At 42.6% G+C, this 20005-nt stretch overlaps 1 protein-coding gene across 1 annotated transcript in view; it reads left to right on the top strand.

The window, feature by feature from the left end:
• Positions 1–20005, top strand: part of CCDC146 (coiled-coil domain containing 146) — a 205739-nt gene that overhangs the window by 153627 nt on the left and 32107 nt on the right. Inside the window, exons 6-10 of the mRNA XM_002712021.6 lie at positions 6367–6543; positions 8321–8394; positions 9224–9451; positions 10107–10293; positions 17970–18065. Coding sequence (XP_002712067.3) covers positions 6367–6543; positions 8321–8394; positions 9224–9451; positions 10107–10293; positions 17970–18065 — 762 coding nt within the window. The remainder of the gene's footprint in view (positions 1–6366; positions 6544–8320; positions 8395–9223; positions 9452–10106; positions 10294–17969; positions 18066–20005) is intronic.

Genomic DNA, 20005 nt, shown 5'->3' on the forward strand with positions numbered 1-20005 from the left:
TTTCAACACTTAAGAATAATTGTGTATTAATTACAGAGTTCAACCAATAGTATTAAGTAGAACAAAAAAATACTAAAAGGGATAAAGTATTAAGTTGTTCATCAACAGTCAGGGCAAGGGCTGATCAAGTCACCGTTTCTCATAGTGTCCATTTCACTTCAACAGGTTTCCCCTTTGGTTTTCGGTTAGTTGTCACTGATAAAGGAGAACATATGATATCTGTCCCTTTGGGACTGGCTTATTTCACTCAGCTGATGTTTTCCAGATTCCTCCATTTTGTTGCAAATGACCGGATTTCATTGTTTTTGACTGCTGTATAGTATTCTGTAGAGCACATATCCCATAATTTCTTTATCCAGTCTACTGTTGATGGGCATTTAGGTTGGTTCCAGGTCTTAGCTATTGTGAATTGAGCTGCAATAAACATTAATGTGCAGACAGCTTTTTTATTTGACAATTTAATTTCCTTTGGTAAATTCCAAGGAGCAGGATGGCTGGGTTGTATGGTAGGGTTCTATTCAGGTTTCTGAGGAATCCAGACTGACTTCCATAGTGGCTTGACCAGTTTGCATTCCCACCAACAGTGGGTTAGTGTCCCTTTTTCCCTACATCCTTGCCAGCATCTGTTGTTGGTAGATTTCTGAATGTGAGCCATTCTAACTGGGGTGAGGTGAAACCTCATTGTGGTTTTGATTTGCATTTCCCTGATTGCTAGTGATCTTGAACATTTTTTCATGTGTCTGTTGGCCATTTGGATTTCCTCTTTTGAAAAATGTCTATTGAGGTCCTTGGCCCATCTCTTAAGAGAGTTGTTTGTTTTGTTGTTGTGGAGTTTCTTGATCTCCTTGTAGATTCTGGTTATTAATCCTTATCTGTTAAATAGTTTGCAAATATTTTTCCCATTCTGTCGGTTGCCTCTTCACTTTCCTGACTTTATTTTGCAGTACAGAAACTTCTCAATCTGATGTAATCCCAAATGTTAATTTTGGTTTGACTGCCTGTGCCACCGGGTTCTTTTCCACGAAGTCTTTGCCTGTGCCAATATCTTGCAGGGTTTCTTCAATGTTCTCTAATAATTTGATGGTGTCGGATCATAGATTTAGGTCTTTAATCCATGTTTAGTGGATTTTCATGTAACCTTTAAGGTAGGGATCTTGCTTCACACTGCTGCACATGGAAATCCAGTTTCCCCAGCACCATTTATTGAACAGACCGTCATGCTCCAGAAATTGGTTTTAGATCCTTGATCAAATGTAAGTTGGCTGTAGATGTTTGGGTTGATTTCTGGTGTTTCTATTCTGTTCCATTGGTCTATCCATCTGTTTCTGTACCAGTACCATGCTGTTTTGATAACAACTGCCCTGTAGTATGTCCTGAAATCTGGTATTGTGATGCCTCCAGCTTTGTTTTTGTCGTACAAGATTGCTTTAGCTATTCAAGGTCTTCTGTGTCTCCATATGAATTTCAGCATCATTTTTTCCAGATCTGAGGAGAATGTCTTTGGTATTTTGATTGAGATCACATTGAATCTATAAATTTCTTTTGGGAGAATGGACATTTTGATGATATTGATTCTTCCAATCCATGAGCATGGAAGATTTTTCCATTTCTTGGTATCCTCTTCTATTTCTTTCTTTAAGATTTTGTAATTCTCATCATAGAGATCTTTAACATCCTTGGTTAAGTTTATTCCAAGGTATTTGATTGTTTTTGTAGCTATTGTGAATGGGATTGATCTTAGAAGTTCTTTCTCAGCTGTGGCATTGCCTGTGTATACAAAGGCTGTTGATTTTTGTCCATTGATTTTATATCCTGCTACTTTGCTAAACTCTTCTATGAATTCCAATAGTCTCTTAGTAGAGTTCTTTGGATCCCCTAAATAAAGAATCATATCGTCTGCAAAGAGGGATAGTTTGACTTCTTCCTTCTCAACTTGTATCCCTTTAATTTCTTTTTCTTGCCTGATGGCTCTGGCTAAAACTTCCAGAACTATATTGAATAGCAGTGGTGAGAGTGGGCATCCCTGTCTGGTACCAGACCTCAGTGGAAATGCTTCAACTTTTCCCCATTCAATAGGATGCTGGCCGTGGGTTTTTCATAAATTGCTTTGATTGTATTGAGGAATGTTCTTTGCATACCCAGTTTGCTTCGAGTTTTCATCATGAAAGGGTGTTGTATTTTATCAAATGCTTTCTCTGCATCTATTGAGATAATCATATGGTTTTTCTTTTGCAGTCTGTTAATGTGGTGTATCACATTGATTGTTTTGCGCACATTGAACCATCCCTACATACCAGGAATAAATCCCATTTGGTCTGGGTGGATGATCTTTCTGATGTGTTGTTGCATTCTATTGGCCAGAATTTTATTGAGGATTTTTGCATCTATGTTCATCAGGGATATTGGTTTGTAATTTTCTTTCAATGCTGCATCTTTCTCCGGCTTAGGGTTTAAGGTGATGCTGGCTTCATAGTAAGAAATTGGGAGGATTCCCTCTTTTTCAATTGTTCTGAATAGTTTGAGAAGAATTGAAGTTAGTTCTTTAAATGTCTGGTAGAATTCAGCAGTGAATCCATCTGGTCCTGGGCTTTTCTTTGTTGGGAGGGCCTTTATTACTGTTTCAATTTCTGTCTCAGTTATGGATCTATTTATGTTTTCTATGTCTTCTAAGTCCGATATTCTCTCTTCTGCTTCACTCATTCTGTTTTTAAGGCTCTCTAATGTGTTTGTCATTTGATCTATTGAATTCTTCATTTCATTGTGATTTCTCTTCACTATCACCATTTCATATTCTACTAGTTGCTTCATTTCATTTTGATTCCTCTTTAATATTTCTTTTTCTCTAGAGAGATTTTCTATCCTGTCCAGTAATGATTTCTGTAGTTCAAGAATTTGTTTTTGAGAACTTATTAATGTTCTTATCAATTTTTGAGATCCATTTCTTGCATTTCTTCTATCTCATCAACTTCATAATCTTGAATTGGGGTGTCTTGTTCATTTAGGGGTGTCATAATGTCTTCCTTGTTCTTGTTTCCTCGGTTTCTGCGTTTGTTGCTTGGCATGGTGGAGATATTCTTCGGTTTCTTCGCTGTGGTGTTTTTTCTCATTATACTATGACTCTAGATTAAGTGGACTGTCTACTTTTGATGGATCCTTAGAGGCATGTGATGGGTGTGGCCAGAGAGCTCTGTTTGATTCTTCAGGGTTAAGGGTGTGCCAAAGGTGACTCACCCATGTTGTTCTCTCTCTCGCTCTCTCTTTCTTTCTTTCTTTTTTTTTTTAACTCAGAAGGAAAGTAATTCCGCACAGCTTAGCAGAATTGAGGGTAGTCAATGTATAAAATTTGGCCCCTGTATGAATGTATGAAATCTGGCCCCTGTGGGTATAATATTTGTCTGCTCTGCCCCAAGGACCACACAAAGGCTTTATGCAGTCCTCCGTTTGATCTCAAATTCTCCTGTAGTCTCACACCGGGTTGCCAAGCTTACCGAGTTTGTGTATTCCATGAGTTCTCTCCCACACCCTCAGATTTTCACAGTCTCACAGTCTCAGTTCATTAGCTCCACACCTTCACTAGGTCCTAACCTCCAGTTATTTTTCCCCACCAGAGTCAGATTTTTCTGCTCGGTTGATGGCAGGTGCCACTTTACGTATGTCCAAAATGGTGCCAGCTCTTTGTCTTGCTTGCCTTTGTAAGCTGAGTGGAGAGAGGCTCATGTCCGTGCCAGTCCCTTTTATTTATTTATTTATTTATTTATTTATTATTTATTTTCTCTCCTCTAGTTAACCTTTCCCCAGCGGGGCTTCAAGCCTCATTCCCTCTAGTCTCTTTCTGCTGTTTCCTTGCCAATGTCTCGAGCTACTGACCTCACCTCCCCTTCCAGCGCTGGTGCGTAGACTCTGCAACTGGGATCCCGAGCCATGGGCATCCTTGCTCTCCCCATAGGTCCTCCGTGTCACATCCACTAGATCCCAAAGAATTTCCTCTGCAATTTTTTTCCCGAGCCTTTCCCTGAAACTACAGTAACTCCACTTTAATTAAACTATCTTTTCCCAGACTATCAGTGTGTGCCCTCACTATTCCGCCATCTTGGCTCCGCCCCTTTTCTTTACATTTTACTGTGGAGAGTTTGACTACAATATGGTGTGGTAAATATCTTTTCTGGTCATGTCTATTAGGAGTTCTATATGCTTCCTATACTTGGATGTCCCTTTCTTTCTCCAAATTAGGGAAGTTTTCTTTAATTATTTCACTAAGAATGCCTTCTAATATATTCTGTCTTTCCACACCTTCAAGAACTCCTACAACCTGTATTTTGAGTCATTTGATAGTATCCCATAGATTTCCAACACTGTTTTTTAGTTTTCTAATTTCTTCTCCTTTTTTTTTTTTGTTTTTTTTTTTTTTTGTTTTTTTTTTCTGACTGAAAATTTCCAGAGAATTGTCTTCTAACTTGATATTCTTTCTTCTGCTTCACCAATTCCATTGTTAAGGCTTTCCACCATATTTTCTATTTGTTCTATTGAATTGTTCATTTCCAATATTTCTTTTTGACTTCTCTTTTTTTTTGGTTTAAAGATTTATTTATTTATTTGAAAGTTTGAGTTACACAGAGAGAGAGGAAAGGGAGAGAGAGAGAGAGAGAAAGAGAGAGAGAGAGAGGTCTTCCATCCACTGGTTCACTCCCCAATTGGCCGCAATGGTCGGAGCTGTGCCAATCTGAAGCCAGGAGCCAGGAGCTTCTTCCAGGTCTCCCACACGGGTTCAGGAGCCCAAGGACTTAGGCCATCTTCCACTGATTTCCCGGACCATTGCAAATAGCTGGATTGGAAGTGGAGCATCTGGGACCTGAACCAGTGCCCATATGGGATGCCAGCACTGCAGGCAGTGACTTTACCCACTATACTGCAGCACCAGTCCCTGATTTCTCTTTAAGATCTCAATTTCATGGGAGAAATTTTCTTTCATGTCATGTATGGATTTCATCAGTTTATGTATTTGCTTCTGATTACTTCGAAGTAATCCTGGGATCAATTTTTTGAATTATATTTCTGACATTTCTTCAGTGTCTTCATCTTCACATTATGCTATTGAAGTATTATATTCTTCTGGGGGTGTCATGTTGTCTTCCTTATCCTTGTTTCTTAAATTGTTGCATTTATTATTAGGCATTTGTGGATAAACTTGTTGGTTTCTCTTTTGTTTCTTTATTCCCTATGATGGCTTTTATCTTTGAACCATGCCTCTGTGGCTTAGTGGAATGTACACATTTTTAATGAATACCCAGAGGCATGTTCTGCATGTAGCCAGTGATGTCTGTTTAGTGCTCCAGGGTAAAGGGAGTGTCCAAGGTGACACCAGGTTGAGCTTGGTAAATCCTTTTTTTTTTATCATAAGGGATGATTTTTCTGCTCTGTTGGCATAGTCTCATGCCCACCTCCTCTCCTCAAAAAAGACCAGTGCCTGGGCACTGGGCACTAGCCCCAGTGGGTACAATATTCATCCATGCTACCACAAGAACCACACAAAGGATCTGTACGGGCCTCAGTGTAAGCATGAATCCTGCAGCAATACCCCCGCCAGGGAATCAGGGATCCCCAAGTGTGTGGAGTTGCCCACAGTGACTGCCCAAAGTCCCAGCCACACCCTGCTCCCCCCACCATTTAGCCATAATGTTTTCAAAGTCCCAGCACACAAGCCTCCCATGGACACAAGCACCCAGCTTCCTGTCAATTCCAGCCAATCTTGGGCACCTCCACTTGGCTGGTTGCTGGGTGCACAGACAAGAGCTGGTGCAGCTGTTACATATGTCCAAAATAGCTCCCGCCCTCAGCATGTTACCAAAGGCTGGTGCAGGGGTGATTGGGTGGAGAGAAATGTGCCTCCTTTTTTTCTCATCTAGGCTGGCAGGTACACTGTCCCCTACAGGGCTCCAAGCTGGGCTCGTGCCAGACTCTTCCCACAGCTTAATTGCTAGATCATGAACTGCTGCAGTCTGGTTTCACCTTACTCTCCAAAACTGATGCTGAGGCTCTTGGCTGCTGGGTCCTGAGTTGTGTGCATCCACACCCTCCACATACATCCACAGTGTCCCTCTGACTTACATGGAATTTCCCCTGCCATTTTCTCCCTAACTCTTCGCTGAGACTGAACTCTCCCCTTTTTCAAACTAACTTCCCCTAGCCTAGAGCAGTAAGCTCCCTCCCTATTCTGCCATCTTGGATCTCCCCAAGTGGTAATAACATGGTGAGAATCATTCAAACACCAAGACAAACATAATCAAAATGGTGAAATGATTTCCTATCCAGTTTTTAGGTAGATAAATGCTTGCTAAGACTAGTCACCCAATCACTGTCCTTTTAAAGGAAATGGAGAAGAAGATGAGAATATTGAAAGAGAGCACTGAGGAATTACGTAAGGAAATAATGCAGAAGAAGTTGGAGATTAAAAATTTACGGGAAGATTTGGCATCTAAGCAAAAGCAGTTACTGAAGGAGCAGAAGGAGCTGGAGGAATTGCTGGAGTATCAGGTTGTCCTGAAGGTATGCTGCTTGCAGTTCATAGACGCTTATACATGGTGCCTGCCTGAGAGTCAGCGTGATGGGATCAAGACGAGCTATGTAGGTCTGACTAAGGGATATTGTCACACAAACTGCGGGGATCTGCATTATGGCTGAACCTATCACTCTCTGCAAGCTTGCAAAAGACTTAAAGGTAGTATCACTCTAATTCTGACACCTCGACCCTGGAAGAGAGGCCTCTCTAGCCTGTACCAAGCATTTTTCAGTATTAGAAGTGATTGTCACAGACACACTTGCTTTTATCAAAAAGGGGAGGGGCGTATCTATTTATTTGAAAAGTAGAGTGACAGGGCGGGAGGAAGGAAGAGACAGAGCAAGCTCTTTAATCTGCAAGTTCAGTCTGCAACAGCCAGGGCTGGACCAGGCCAAAGCCAGGAGCCTGGGACACCATCTGGGTTTTCCACACAGATGGTAGGGTCCCAAGTACTTTATCCAAGAACCTCTGCCCTCCTGGGTGCATTAGCAGGAAGCTGAATTGGAAGTAGAAGAGCTGAGGTTTGAATCAGCACTCACATCTGGGATGCAGGCATCCCAAGGAGAGGCTTAACCTGCTGCTTCATGATTATTCTACCAAGAGCAATCAGCTGTCCTAAGCTCTTGTGTATATTTGTGCTGCCTTCTCTTTGATTCTATTCTAATACTTCTCACCATAAAAGGGATGATAGGCCTGTGCTTATGTTTTAGGAGATAATAAATTACAAATTCATTTTATTTTAGAAAGTGTATAGTAATTCTCAAAACATTTAAATAATTTATAGTGTTCTTTTTAAAGAAACACAGCTAGATGCATTGGTTTAGGGGATTGTTATGACACCCTTTGACCTCTTTCCTTGAGAGTATTAATGCAGTTGGCCAAGCTGTGCCCAGCTATAGGAACAGAACAGAGATAGGTATACCAGATGTCCAGTGAAGCTTCAGCCTCTCCATTGTAGGAGCCTTGTCTGGGACCCTGAACCTAATTTTCCATCTGTAATATCTTGCTCTTTTTCTTAAAGAAGATTCCCCAAACTTTACAAGTTCCAGCCTCACAGACCTTGGACATGGACTAGGACAGAACCACGTCCCACTCCAGCACACTGCAGCCAGGTGCCCAGCCTCCAGCATATGCATGTCCCCAGCCCAACCCCAGCGAGACCTTCTAGAACCCATGTGGTATTTTTATGCCTGGTTACATGTACCTGAAAATGGCAGCAGATATACCTATCTTAGAAGGTCATCTGAGTATTGAATGAAATCATTCTTACCAGTATTAGGGCAGATACCCATAAGAAGTCTACATAGTAGGGACAGTACTATGGCACAGCACGTTAAACCACAGCCTACAGCACCAGCATCACAAACAGAGCTGCTTCCAATGCAGCTCCCTGCCTGGGAAAGCAGTGGAGGATGACCCTGCACCCACATGGGAGACCTGGAGGAAGCTCCTGGCTCCTGGCTTCAGACTGGCCCAGCTCTGGCTATTGTGGTCATTTGTGGGTTGAACCAGAAGCTAGAAGATCAATCTGTCTCTGTCTCTCTCCTCTCTCTCCTCTCTCTCCTCTCTCTCTCCTCTCTCTCTCTCTCTCTCTCTCTCTCTAACTCTCTAACTCTCTAACTCTGCCATTCAAATAAATAAATATAAATCTTTTTAAAAATAATTCTACATATTTTAGTTCTTCTCTCTTTCCTGTTTAATTATCTTGTCTTCCTTGCTCTGTTCCAAGACTGAATTTAACATGGCTCTCTATTTCTTTACTAGGATGAAGTGGCGCACCATCAAACTATTCCTGTACAAATTGTGAAAGAGATAGAAAAAACAACACGGAAAAAAGTGTATGAATCAATATTTTCACTTTCAGCCCCTCCTTGCCTACTCACTAGACATATCACATTACTATGGTAACTTTAGGAATGTCTGCTCTGGGCCCTGTCTAGGTCATATATGTCAAGTTCTTTAAAAGAAAGAAGTGCAGCAAATTATTATCATTCATACATATTTCTGTTTTAATTATGGATTCAAATTCTATTCCTAACTCATAAATCATATCTTTATGGAGAAATCCAATTGACTTTCACAGAGCTGGGGACAAATTAGGTGAACAGTTTTGAAGTTCATGGTCTTGGAAGCAAGTCAATCAAGCAGCTGCTTAAAGCCCCAGTGATAGTAACTCTTTTCTTTGCCACGTATTTCTGTATCTGACGCCTGAGACAGAGGTCATGGGGGAGATTCTCAAAGTTTAGAGGAACTAATTGTTGAAGAAACAATTTAGAGAGAAGAGGGAAAAATGCAGCAGGCACTAATAGTTCTAAAATCCAAGCTCACTGGCACCAAAGATGAGAAATTTAGGTCCCTTGTGAGAAGCTAGTGAGGAAGGGAGTAGATTCCCAGAGGTGAGAGCAGTTGGTTGACAGGAGAGGAAGATGGGCTGCTTTTCCTCTGCAGCTGTCTAAGGATGATACCCTCCATGCCCCATTCCTCTGTGGCCTCCACCCACTTCTAGTCACTGAATTTATAACCAACTCTTCTGCCGCCTGGTTGGGAAGTTAACAGTTTCAGGCAGCATGGGCTCAGAATAAGGTAAATTGTGTGTGTGTGTGTGTGTGTGTGTGTGTGTGTGTCCATGCACATGTGTGTTTATGTGTGTCTGTCTGTCTTCTACAGAGAAACAGAAAAGAAAAAACTTGTCTTGGAATGCGAAGTCAAAGAGCTAAATGACTCCATAAAGAAAGTTGAAACCAAAATTAGCGCTGTAGTGGAAGAGAAGGAGGATGTAATGAAGGAAGTAGAAGGCAAACGAGCCTTACTTGAAATCCGGGAACGAGAATACAACCAGTTGGCCAAGATGCTGGAACTGGCCAGAGAGAATGAAGCCACGTCACTAAGTGAGAGGTCGGTGGTCGTTATGTGCACCTGATATCTGAGACTTCAGTTTGTGTTTGAGGATTCAGAAAATAATCTCAGTATTCTGTCAATTCAATGAACATTTTATAGTATTTTAAATTGATTTTTACCCTAATGAAAAATTATCAAAGAAAACATTTGAAGTATTTCCCCTTTCTCGACTCATCATTTTCTTCAATTCTGTGATCAAATGTTAAGGGAGAAAAATCTGTTTTATGTTGTAAGTTTTTGAAATGTGCCTCTGGGATAGTCTATCCCTGGAGAGTGTTATGTAATTCAGGGATGTTTACCAACAAGTGAATGGTATTTCTGAGGTTATCTTCACTTATTCCTAATGGGAGCAATTCTATGGTGCAATCCTCTAGGCGAGTTTTCTTCCTACGTGAGGTACAATTTCAGAGGAATTGGGGGCATCTGTCTCTGCCATTTTGTTATTCTGGTTGCCTTTCTGTTTGTAAGGTTGTTGTCCTAAATGGTACCAACTCCAAAACCTAGTGGTGGTGGGCATGATTGACAACGTTTGGTTCCCACATGAGGATATTTCCGTGTGTACATGCTGAGAATGCTATCACGTTCAGTTTCGAAGGCCATGCGGGCCATGCAATGGCAATTCACTTTCCTTTTCTCCACTTACCTGGAACAGAGGGATCTTGGATCTCAATTTGCGGAATAGCCTCATCGACAAGCATAACTACCATGACGAACTGTCTCGTAAGCAAAGAGAGAAAGAGCGAGATTTTCGACATTTGAAGAAGCTGGAGCTGCAGTTGAAAGTGTCCTGGGATACATTTGCTCAGACTCAAGCAACACACCAAAGGCTACTATTAGAGGTGGGTGCTGTAGACCACTGTCTTGACTTTTAAGTTCACTGCCATCATTTGACATGAAAATGTTTTGAGAAGCTGTTTTTCCTGCCAGGAGAAAAGGAAGGAAAGTTATCAGAGAAAAGGTAATTTTCAAATGCACCAAACCTATTAAATGAGGGCACTGCCAAAGCGCTTGGAAAATGGGATTAAAAAATAAGTTTATTTTGGTACAAGGAATTGTTTGAAATCCATGCAGGTTTTTCATAGGACACATTTTTTCATGAACTTTTTGAAGACTGCTGGTAGAGTCTAGAGCCCTATAATGTTTTTTAATCTCTTTTTCCTAGCCCAAGATTAGTGAAATGCCTTGTCTGGGTCAGGTAACAGCCTGGCCAAGGAAAATAACCGGACCTTCCAATTCAGGAAGAGCCAGAGGGTTTGTTACGGGGTAGGGCCAAATGGAGCACTGTCTTTTCAAGCAAAAACAATCAAATGCAGCATGATGTCATGGCAGAGTCTAGCAGTTAAGGACCAGATCAAATAAACTAAGCATAGATGGGCAGGTGACCCAGCTAGCTGAGAGCAACTAGAACCAATACAGGCCACCTGGCTAAGGCCGTGCACTATTAGAAGTGTGCTCCGGTCAGCAGATGTCCAAGAGGTATCTTCAGCAAGATGCTCCCGTCTTACCGCCTCTCTGTTCTCTGTGAGGGTTTGTTCCTGTTGCCTCTCTGAGATGACCTGCCCGTGCTCGTGACTAAGCATGACTAACAGGGCAGAGGCTCCTGGAGAGGGCTGTGTGCTTGTCTGGAGCCTGGCTCAGTGCTTCCTTGGTGAAAAGAGGACCAGTCTCTGAGAGGAAGCAACCGAGTGTGTAGAACCTTACCTCTTCTCTCTGGCCAGGTTTAGGTGCTAGATCCATTGAACTCCTGGCTATGCAATGTGTTTCTAACCTCCAAACTGGCATCACTGCAGGGGATAAAAATGATGGCAAGGCAAATGGGTTTCATCTCAAATATCAGCTCCATCCATTTGGTGGGAGCTCCCTGTAGTGACCATACTGCAAAGGATTCTGAAGCCCAAAACTGGCTTGTCATATAGGAGCTCTGTGACTGATTGGTGATGTCTACCCCCAGCATAGAAATATTTCCCATGTATTTCCTGTTCCTAGTCATGGGCTTTCCCTTCAGATGATTCGGGGGAGGGGAAATGTTTCTTCATACTCTAAGAAACATGCCTAAAACGTTGCTGGTTGAATTTTTTGTTTTTGTCTTGATCTTTGTATTTCTTACTATGTAAGATGAGGTGTTGGCTTTCAGTTAGACCACTGTTCACACCACACCTTCTTTACCCAATATTCTCATAATTCTGGTTAGTTCAGAATTTGGTGTTTATATATTTATAAATACATAAGTACCAGCCACACCTGAACCATGTAATCAAATTAGTCTTCCTTACAAAATTTTGTGTCCTCAGGAACTTATAAATATCTTGTTTTCTGTGTAGTTATCATTAGTTCAGCCCCAAGCTCTTTTCCAAGTCTATACATTGCCTTTCAGTATGTTAAAACACGTGTCATCTTTTTGAAGAAATTACTTCAGAACCTTGGCAGTGACCTCTAGCTAAAGACCAACAAGAACATATCTGTAGTTCAGGAGTGGGGAACATCCTGTCCACAGACCATGTAAGGCCTGCAAAATCATTTGATCAGGTGCAGCCAAGGCAACCCCAGGTGGGACTCAAAACTCAATAACTATAGCAGGGTAATTTTTAAAAGAGATTTATTTGTTTGAAAGGCACAGTTAGAGGGAGATAGATCCTCCATCTGCTGCCTCACTCTCCAGATGGCCACAATGGCCAGGATGAAGCCAGGAGCTTTATTCAGGTCTCCTATATGGGTGGCAGGGACCAAACACATGGGCCATCCTCTGTTGTTTTTCCTTGGTCATTAACAGGGAGCTGGAGCAGAAGTAGAGCAGCCAGGACTTGAACTGGCATCCGTATGAGATGCCAGCTTTGCAGGCAGCAGCTTTACCTGCTACACCAAAATGCTAGCCCATCGCAGGCTAATTTTTAAAAATTTTATTAATATAGAGAGAATAGATTTCATGTATCTCATAGGTACAATTCTAAGAAGATAGTCATAGTTCCCTTCCTATTCTTCCTCCCTCAATCCCTTTTCTTTCCTTCCTTTTTTAAAATTTTTGCAAAAATATAATTTTTTAAAGATTATTTATTTATTTATAAGTCATAATTACAGAGAGAGAGGGACAGAGATCAAAAATCTTCAATCTGCTGGTTTACTCTCCAAATAGCCACAACAGCTGGGACTGGGCCAGGCTGAAACCAAGAGCCAAGAACTTCTTCCAGATTTCCCACATGGGTTCAGGGGCTCAAGCACTTGGGCCATTTTCCAATGCTTTCCCAAGCACGTTAGCAGGGAGGTGGATCATAAGTGGAGCAGCGGGGACTTGAACTAGCACCCATATGGGATGCTGGCACTGCAGATGGTGGCTTTACCCACTGTGCCACAGTGCCAACTGCCAAGAAAAACATAATTTCACCCCACTTTATAGTCACAGGCTTCATGCACCATTAACCATAATATTCAACAAGACCACAGTTCCACAAGAGTATAAACGAGGGCTAAAAACAACAATCATATCACAAGGTGTCCATTTCGTTCCTATACATGTTTTTGTATTCTATGTTAATTACCACAAATCAGAGAAAACGTGATATTTGTCTTTTGGGGATTGGTTTATCTAACTAAGCATGATGGTTTCTGCTTGCATCCATTTTGCTGCAAAAGACATTTCATTCTTTTTTATGGACAAGTATTATTCCATTGTGTATGTATACCACATTTTTTAATCTGGTCATCAGTTGATGGAAATCTGGGTTGATTCCATATCTTAGCTATTGTGAATTGAGCTGCAATAAACATGAGGGTGCAAATAATTCTTTCATATGTTGATTTCATTTAGTTTGGGTAAATTCTGAGGAGTGCGATGGCTAGGTCATATGATAGATCTATTTTCAGATTTCTGAGGAATCTTCATATTGTCTTCCATAATGGTTATACTAATTTACATTCCCACCAACAGTGTATTGTACACTTTTCCTCACATCCTCACCAGCATTTATTGTTTTTTTAATTTTTGAATGGTAACCATTCTAACTGCAATTAGGTGTTTTCTGTTTGAGAGCCATTCTAACTGGGGTGAAGTGAAACCTCATTGTGGTTTTTATTTTAATTTCCCTGATGGTTACTGATCTCGAGCAATTTTTTCATGTGTCTGTTGGCCATTTGTATTTCATCCTTTGAAAAATGCCCATTCATGTCCTTTGCCTATTTCTTAACTGGGTTGTTTGTTGTTGAGTTTCTTTTTTTAAAAAAAATCATTTATTTATTTGAAAGGCAGGAGTTACAGAGAAGCAGGGGAAGGGAGGGAGGGAGAGAGAGAGGTCTTCCATTCACTGTTTCACTCCCCAGATGGCTACAATGACTGCAGCAGGGCCGATCCAAAGCCAGGAGACAAAAGCTTCTGGGTCTCCTTGGTACAGGGTCCCAAGCATTTGGGCCATCTTTTGCTACTTTCCCAGGCCATAGCAGAGAGCTAGATCAGAAGTGAAGCAGTTAGGACTTGAACCAGCACCTATATGGGATGCCAGCACTGCAGGCAGTGGCTTTACCCACTGTGCCACAGTGCTGGCTCCATTGTTGAGTTTCTTTAAACATTTATACATCTGTATATTAATCCTCTATCTTTGCATAGTTGACAAATATTTTCTCCCATTCTGTCAGTTGCTTGTTCACTGTGTTGAGTCTTTCCTTTGCAATGCAGAAGCTTCTTAGTTTGATGTAATCCTATTTGTCAATTTTCGCTTTTATTGCCTATGCTTCTGGGGTCATGTCCAAGAAGTCTTTGCCTATGCCAGTGACTTGCAGAGTTTCCCCAATGTTTTCCTCTAGTAATTTGATGGTGTTTGGTCATGAATTTAGATCCTTCATCAATTGTGAGTTGATTTTTATATAAGGTGTAAGGGAGGGGGTTAGTTTCATAGTTCTGCATATGTAGACCCAATTTTTCCAACACTGTTTGTTAAAGGGAATGTCTTTTCTCCAGGGATTGATTTTTTAGCTCAGTTGTCAAAGACTGGTTGGCTGCACCTGGACCATCTTCCACTGCTTTCCCAGAAGCATTAGCAGGGAGCTGGATGAGAAGTGGAGCAGCTAGGACTTGAACCAGCACCAATATGGGATGCTGGCAATGTAGGCAGTGGCTTTGCCTGCTATGCCACAACACCAGCCCCTCTCTTTGTTGTATAAGATTGCTTTAGCTATTTGGAGTCTTTTTTGTTTCCATACAAATTTTAGCAGCATTTTTTTCTAGATCAGAGAAGAATGTCCTTGGTATTTTGATTGGGATCATGTTGACTAAGAAAAATTTGAATAATGTGCAACTCTTAAATAAAAGTGTCATGATACTTCTAGCTATTCAGTTCACAAAATAGCATGCTTATAATATAAAACTAACAGAAATTTAAATCCTTGGGCCAGCACTATGGCATAGCAGGTGAAGCCGCCGCCTGCAGTGCCAGCATTTCATATGGGTGCTGGTTCAAGACCTAGCAGCTCCACTTCTCATCCAGCTCTCTGCTGTGGCCTGGGAAAGCAGTAGAAGATGGCCCAAGTCTTTGGGCCCCTGCACCCAAGTAGGAGACCCAGACGAAGCTCCTGGCTTCTGGCTTCAGATCAGCACAGCTCTGGCCATTGTGGCCAATTGGGAAGTGAAGCAGATGGAAGACCTCTCTCTCTCTCTCTCTCTCTCTCTCTCTCTCTCTCTCTCTCTCTTTCTCGCTCCCCTCCCCCTCTCACTCCCCCTCCCCTTCTTTCCCTCTCCCTGCACTTCTCCTTCTCTCTGTGTGTAACTCTTTCAAATAAATAAATAGATATTTAAAAATCCTCTTCCTTCATTGATTTTGAGCAAAATCTTTGCTAGTACAGGTTCAGGGATGGACTACGTTCCTCTTTGACCTGAATAGCTATCATTAGTCCCTCCATAGCCCAGCCGCTGCCCACATTTGGCAGGACTTAAAAACAGGAGTGAATCAGGCCAGTCACTCCCAATGAGTATTTCAGACCTGCATGCAATCCAAGGAGGACAAAAATGAAAAATAAGCATGAGGGCTCCGGCTCTCCATCAGAACAAATCTCCCCCTGGAGACAGTTTGCTTGGGTCTCCTATGGCTTCTGACTGTGCAGGAAGACTCTCCCAGAAACCAAGGACACAGGCCTCATGGGAGTTTGAAATATTTCAGGAAAAAAAAAAAACATCAAAGTGTTAAACTGAGGTTTGCTGGTATCAAATAACTGGGATGTTTCCAGCAACAGACTAGTGTCTAAGGTTCTAGCTTTTATGAAAGTTACAGGTGCGTTGAAAATACCTGCAAGATGGGGCTGGCGCCATGGTGTAGTAGGTTAATCCTCCACCTGCGGCACCGGCATCCCATATGAGTGCTGGTTCTAGCCCTGGCTTCCCCTCTTCCAATCCAGCTCTCTGCTATGGCCTGGGAAAGCAGTATAAGATGGCTCAAGTCCTTGGGCCCCTGCACCCACATGGGAGACTGGGAGGAAGCACCTGGCTCCTGGCTTCGGATAGGCACAGCTCCAGCTGTTGTGGCCATCTGGAGAGTGAACCAACAAAAGACCTTTCTCTCTGTCTCTCCCTCTCAATGTCTGTAACTCTACCTCTCAAATAAATAAATAAAATCTTTAAAAAAAAATAAAGAAAATACCTGCAAGAATCAATGCCATAATGTTTAGCAGTGACTCCCGGGGAGTAAGTAGCATTGGACATAGAGGTATGCAGAAAAAGATTCCTTCCTTACCTGACACATTTCTGTAGTTTGGTTGCAATAAACACAGGTTTTTATAAAGTGTCAAATGCTATGCTACAAGAACTGAAATAAAGAAAATAAGTAACCTTACACAGGCTGCTGATGCATGCAATTTGGGGCTCACAAAAGTAATGGCGCAAATATCTCAGGTCATCTCAGCCCACGTAATCAGAATTTTGAACTTGTTAGGTGTGTGTTTCCCTGCTGCCTTAGGGAAGACTTCAGGAGAGTTCCAGCCTAGTTTCCAGATTGCTTTAGGAGGTGTCCTTCAAAGCTACTGTCAATCAGGTTTGCAGTTCGGCTTCAGCCAGTAACAGAAACTTAAGCCCGCTGCCTTCACTTAGGAAAAGCCCCGAGGCAGGCACAGCAGGGAACGTCCATGGCGTTGGAGTCCCAGCCCTTCAGCTCCCCTCTCTGCCCTCCTTCCTGTGGATGCTGCTTCCTCCTGGCTACGAGATGGCCTTTCCTCCTTTAGCGTGGGCCCCTATGGGAAAGTGGCGGGCCAGAGAGCAAAACGCACTGGGCTGGCTCTGTCTTTTGGGCAGGAAAACAGGAGCCAGTAGACTTGCACTCACATTTCAGTGGCTTGTCCTGCGTGGTCAGCCACAGCCACACAGGGGTCTGAGAATGTCTGGATACCTTGCAACGCTGAGCAAAAATGGAGTTCTGTTCATGAGGACACCATGGAGGTTTGGTACCAACAACTCAACTTGTCTCCTCTTCCACAAACCAAGCACACTTATTTATCGAGAATTGAAAAGGGCATCAGAGAAGCAGATAGAATGCAAAAGCAGATACAACTCATCGCTGTATTGTTTGTACTGCAAAACGCTGGGCATAACCAATGAGTTTGAGACCACAAGCCAGGAAAATAAATCTACTGGGAACCTTTAGTGGATATTGTACCTGGTGAATGGGATCCCATCATATTGTATATCAACAATGTGTAAGCTCTCCTGGTCCTGGTCAGCGTTCAGGTACCTTGAGTCTACACACGGTAGCAGAACAGGAAGAGCATTGCCAGCTCCCAGCGCAGCCCTAGCAGAGAACCAGGCAGGGACTCAGGGTGCCAGCTGGACCTCCCCTATCCAGGGGGCCTCACCTTCCCAAAAGTAGAAAGGTGAGTGACTTCTTGGGTTTTCCACGGAGGCGTCCCTAATGATTCAAGTCTTAGAACCTTACTAAACGCTTAGTCAATGCTCAATAAATATTAGCTATTGTTAGTAAGATTTCTTTTTTTAAAAAAAGATTTATTTATTTAGAAGACAGAGTTACAGAGAAGCAGAGGCAGAGGTAGAAAGAAAGGTCTTCCATCACTCCTCAAATGGCCACAATGGCTGGAACCGTGCTGATCCGAAGCCAGGAGCCAGGAGCCTCCTTCTAGATCTCCCATGTGGGTGCAGGGGCCCAAGGTCTTGGGTCATCTTCTACTGCTTTTCCAGGCCATAACAGAGAGCTGGATCGGAAGTGGAGCAGCCAGGACTTGAACCAGCACCCATAGGGGATGCCGGCACTGCAGGCAGCAGTTTCACCTGCTACCACCACAGCACCGGCCCTGATTTATCTTATTTCTAAGTGAAAAAAAATTAGATAAAAACATTGCAGCTGGTGAATGCTAGATTTTTGGTAGACCTTAAGTTTTAGTTCACCAGGACTTTTATAGTATAATGGGCAATCCCTGTAAGACAGAGAATCATGATTTGCCCACAGTTTTAGAAAATATATGATGAGGTCAACTACATGATGTTGAAATTTTCTTTCTGACATAAATGCCTGTTTTAAATGTTTATTTCCAGCTTGAAACTTTTCCCAAAGAGGCTTCTACATTGTCTGAGAAAAGGAAAGAGCGCCACAAAGAAGTCGAATTAATCAAGAGGAATTTGGCCCAACAGGTGAACAGTAACTTTCACTTAAGCTTCTAAGAATGGTTGATAAAAAATCAGTGTGCTTTTTCCCCCACAAGCCTTTGATTTCAGGTATACAGATGTAATGCACTTCCTAAATACAACTTTAGGAACATAGTGATTCTTCCCACCACACACCTACCCTTCTTCCTCCACCCTCTCCTATTCCCATTCTTAGTTTTTTTTTCTTACTAAGATCTATTTTCAATTAACTTTTTACATATAAGGTTAACTCTATACTAAGTAAAGAGTTCAACAAATTGTATGAAAGAAGTAACTGTTCCTCATCAGTGGAGAGGGCTGTTCAAAGTCATCACATCTCAAAGTGTCAGTTTCACTTTCATCATTTTAGGGGCTCCGTTCGTTCCAAGAGATCAGGAAGAACATATAGTATTTGCCCTTTGGGGACTGGCTTATTTTGTGCTTTTTAAAAACACAATTTTTTTGCGAGGGAGGGAAATGGAACTCCCATCCACTGGTTCACTCCACACATCCCAGAGTGGCCTGAGCTGGGCTGCGTGTGGAGCCAGAGCTGGAAATTCAGTTCAGGTCTCCCACCTGCATGGCAGGGCAAACCGCCTGAGCCATCAGCTCTGCCTCCCAGGGTCTGCATTGGCAGGAAGCTGGATTCAGGAGCAGGAGCCAGGAAATGAACCTGGGCACTCTGATATGGGTCACAGGCTTCTTAACCATGTCTTAACAGCTCAGCCAGGGTCAGGTGTTGTTGTACAGTGGGGTAAGCTGCTGCTTGGGTATCATCTGTGTGCCATATCAGAGGGCCTGGGATCAAGACTGGCCTCTACTTCCCATCCAGCTTCCTACTAATATACACCCGGGGAGGCAGATGATGGTTCAAGCACTTAGATCCCTGCCACCCAAGTGAGAGACCTGGATGGAGCTCCTGGCTCCTGCCTTCAGCTTGGCCCAGCCCTGGCTGTTGTAGGCATTTGGAGAGAGAACCAGTAGATGGAAAATCAGTCAATCTCTCTCCCTCCCCCCTCCCCCTCTCCCTCTCCCTCCATCTCTCTCTTTGCATTTCAATTAAAATAAAAAATAAACTTAAAAATGAGGCCACAGTTGTGTTTTAAATCATGCTCCATGAAACCTCCTAAATAAGAGTCATCAAATAGTGTGGTGCTGCATGGCCCAGCTCCTCATCCTAGAGTTCACTGCAGTCACATTAAATGTGAGAAAGAAAATAGTAAATTGCAGCCAGCAAAATTACATCAACTAGGGGCTGGCATTGTGGCACAGTGGGTTAAGCTGCCATTTGAAATGCTGTCTTCCCATCTTGGAGTGCCAGTTTGAGTTTCCACTTCTCTGCTATGTGCGTGGGAAGGCAGCAGAGGATGGCCCAAGTACTTGGGTCCCTGCCAGCATCATGGGAGCTCCTGACTTCGGCCTCAACCAGCTCTTGCTGTTGCAGCTGTCTGGGGAGTAAACCATCAGATGGAAAGCATCCCTCTCCCCCTCTGTCCTTCTGCCTTTCAAATAAAATTTTTAAAATTATATGAATGAATCAGATTTTACAAAAAGAGGCTATTGTTACATTACAAGTAAAAAACAATGCTTCATAAAATTTCAAATTTATTTAAAGATTTATTTTATTTATTTGAAAGAGTTACAGAGAGAGGTAGAGACAGAGAGATCTGTTGCTGGTTCACTCTCAAAATAGCCATAAGGCCAGAGCTGAGCCAATCCAAAGCCAGGAGCTTCTTCTGGGTCTCCCATGCAGGTGCAGGGCCCCAAGCACATGGACCATCCTCCACTGCTTTCCCAGGCACACGAGCAGGGAGCTGGATCAGAAGTTGAGCAACCGGGACTTGAACTGGCATCTGTATGGGATGCCAGCACCGCAGGCTGGGCTTTAACCCGCTGCACCACAGCGCAGGCCCCTCAAATTTTTGTTTTTACTCAAACTACTTTTT

The sequence above is a fragment of the Oryctolagus cuniculus genome, chromosome 3, assembly GCF_051225735.1.
Source record: "Oryctolagus cuniculus isolate XC-2025 breed Fujian yellow rabbit chromosome 3, ASM5122573v1, whole genome shotgun sequence".
In the NCBI taxonomy this organism is placed as follows: domain Eukaryota; kingdom Metazoa; phylum Chordata; class Mammalia; order Lagomorpha; family Leporidae; genus Oryctolagus; species Oryctolagus cuniculus.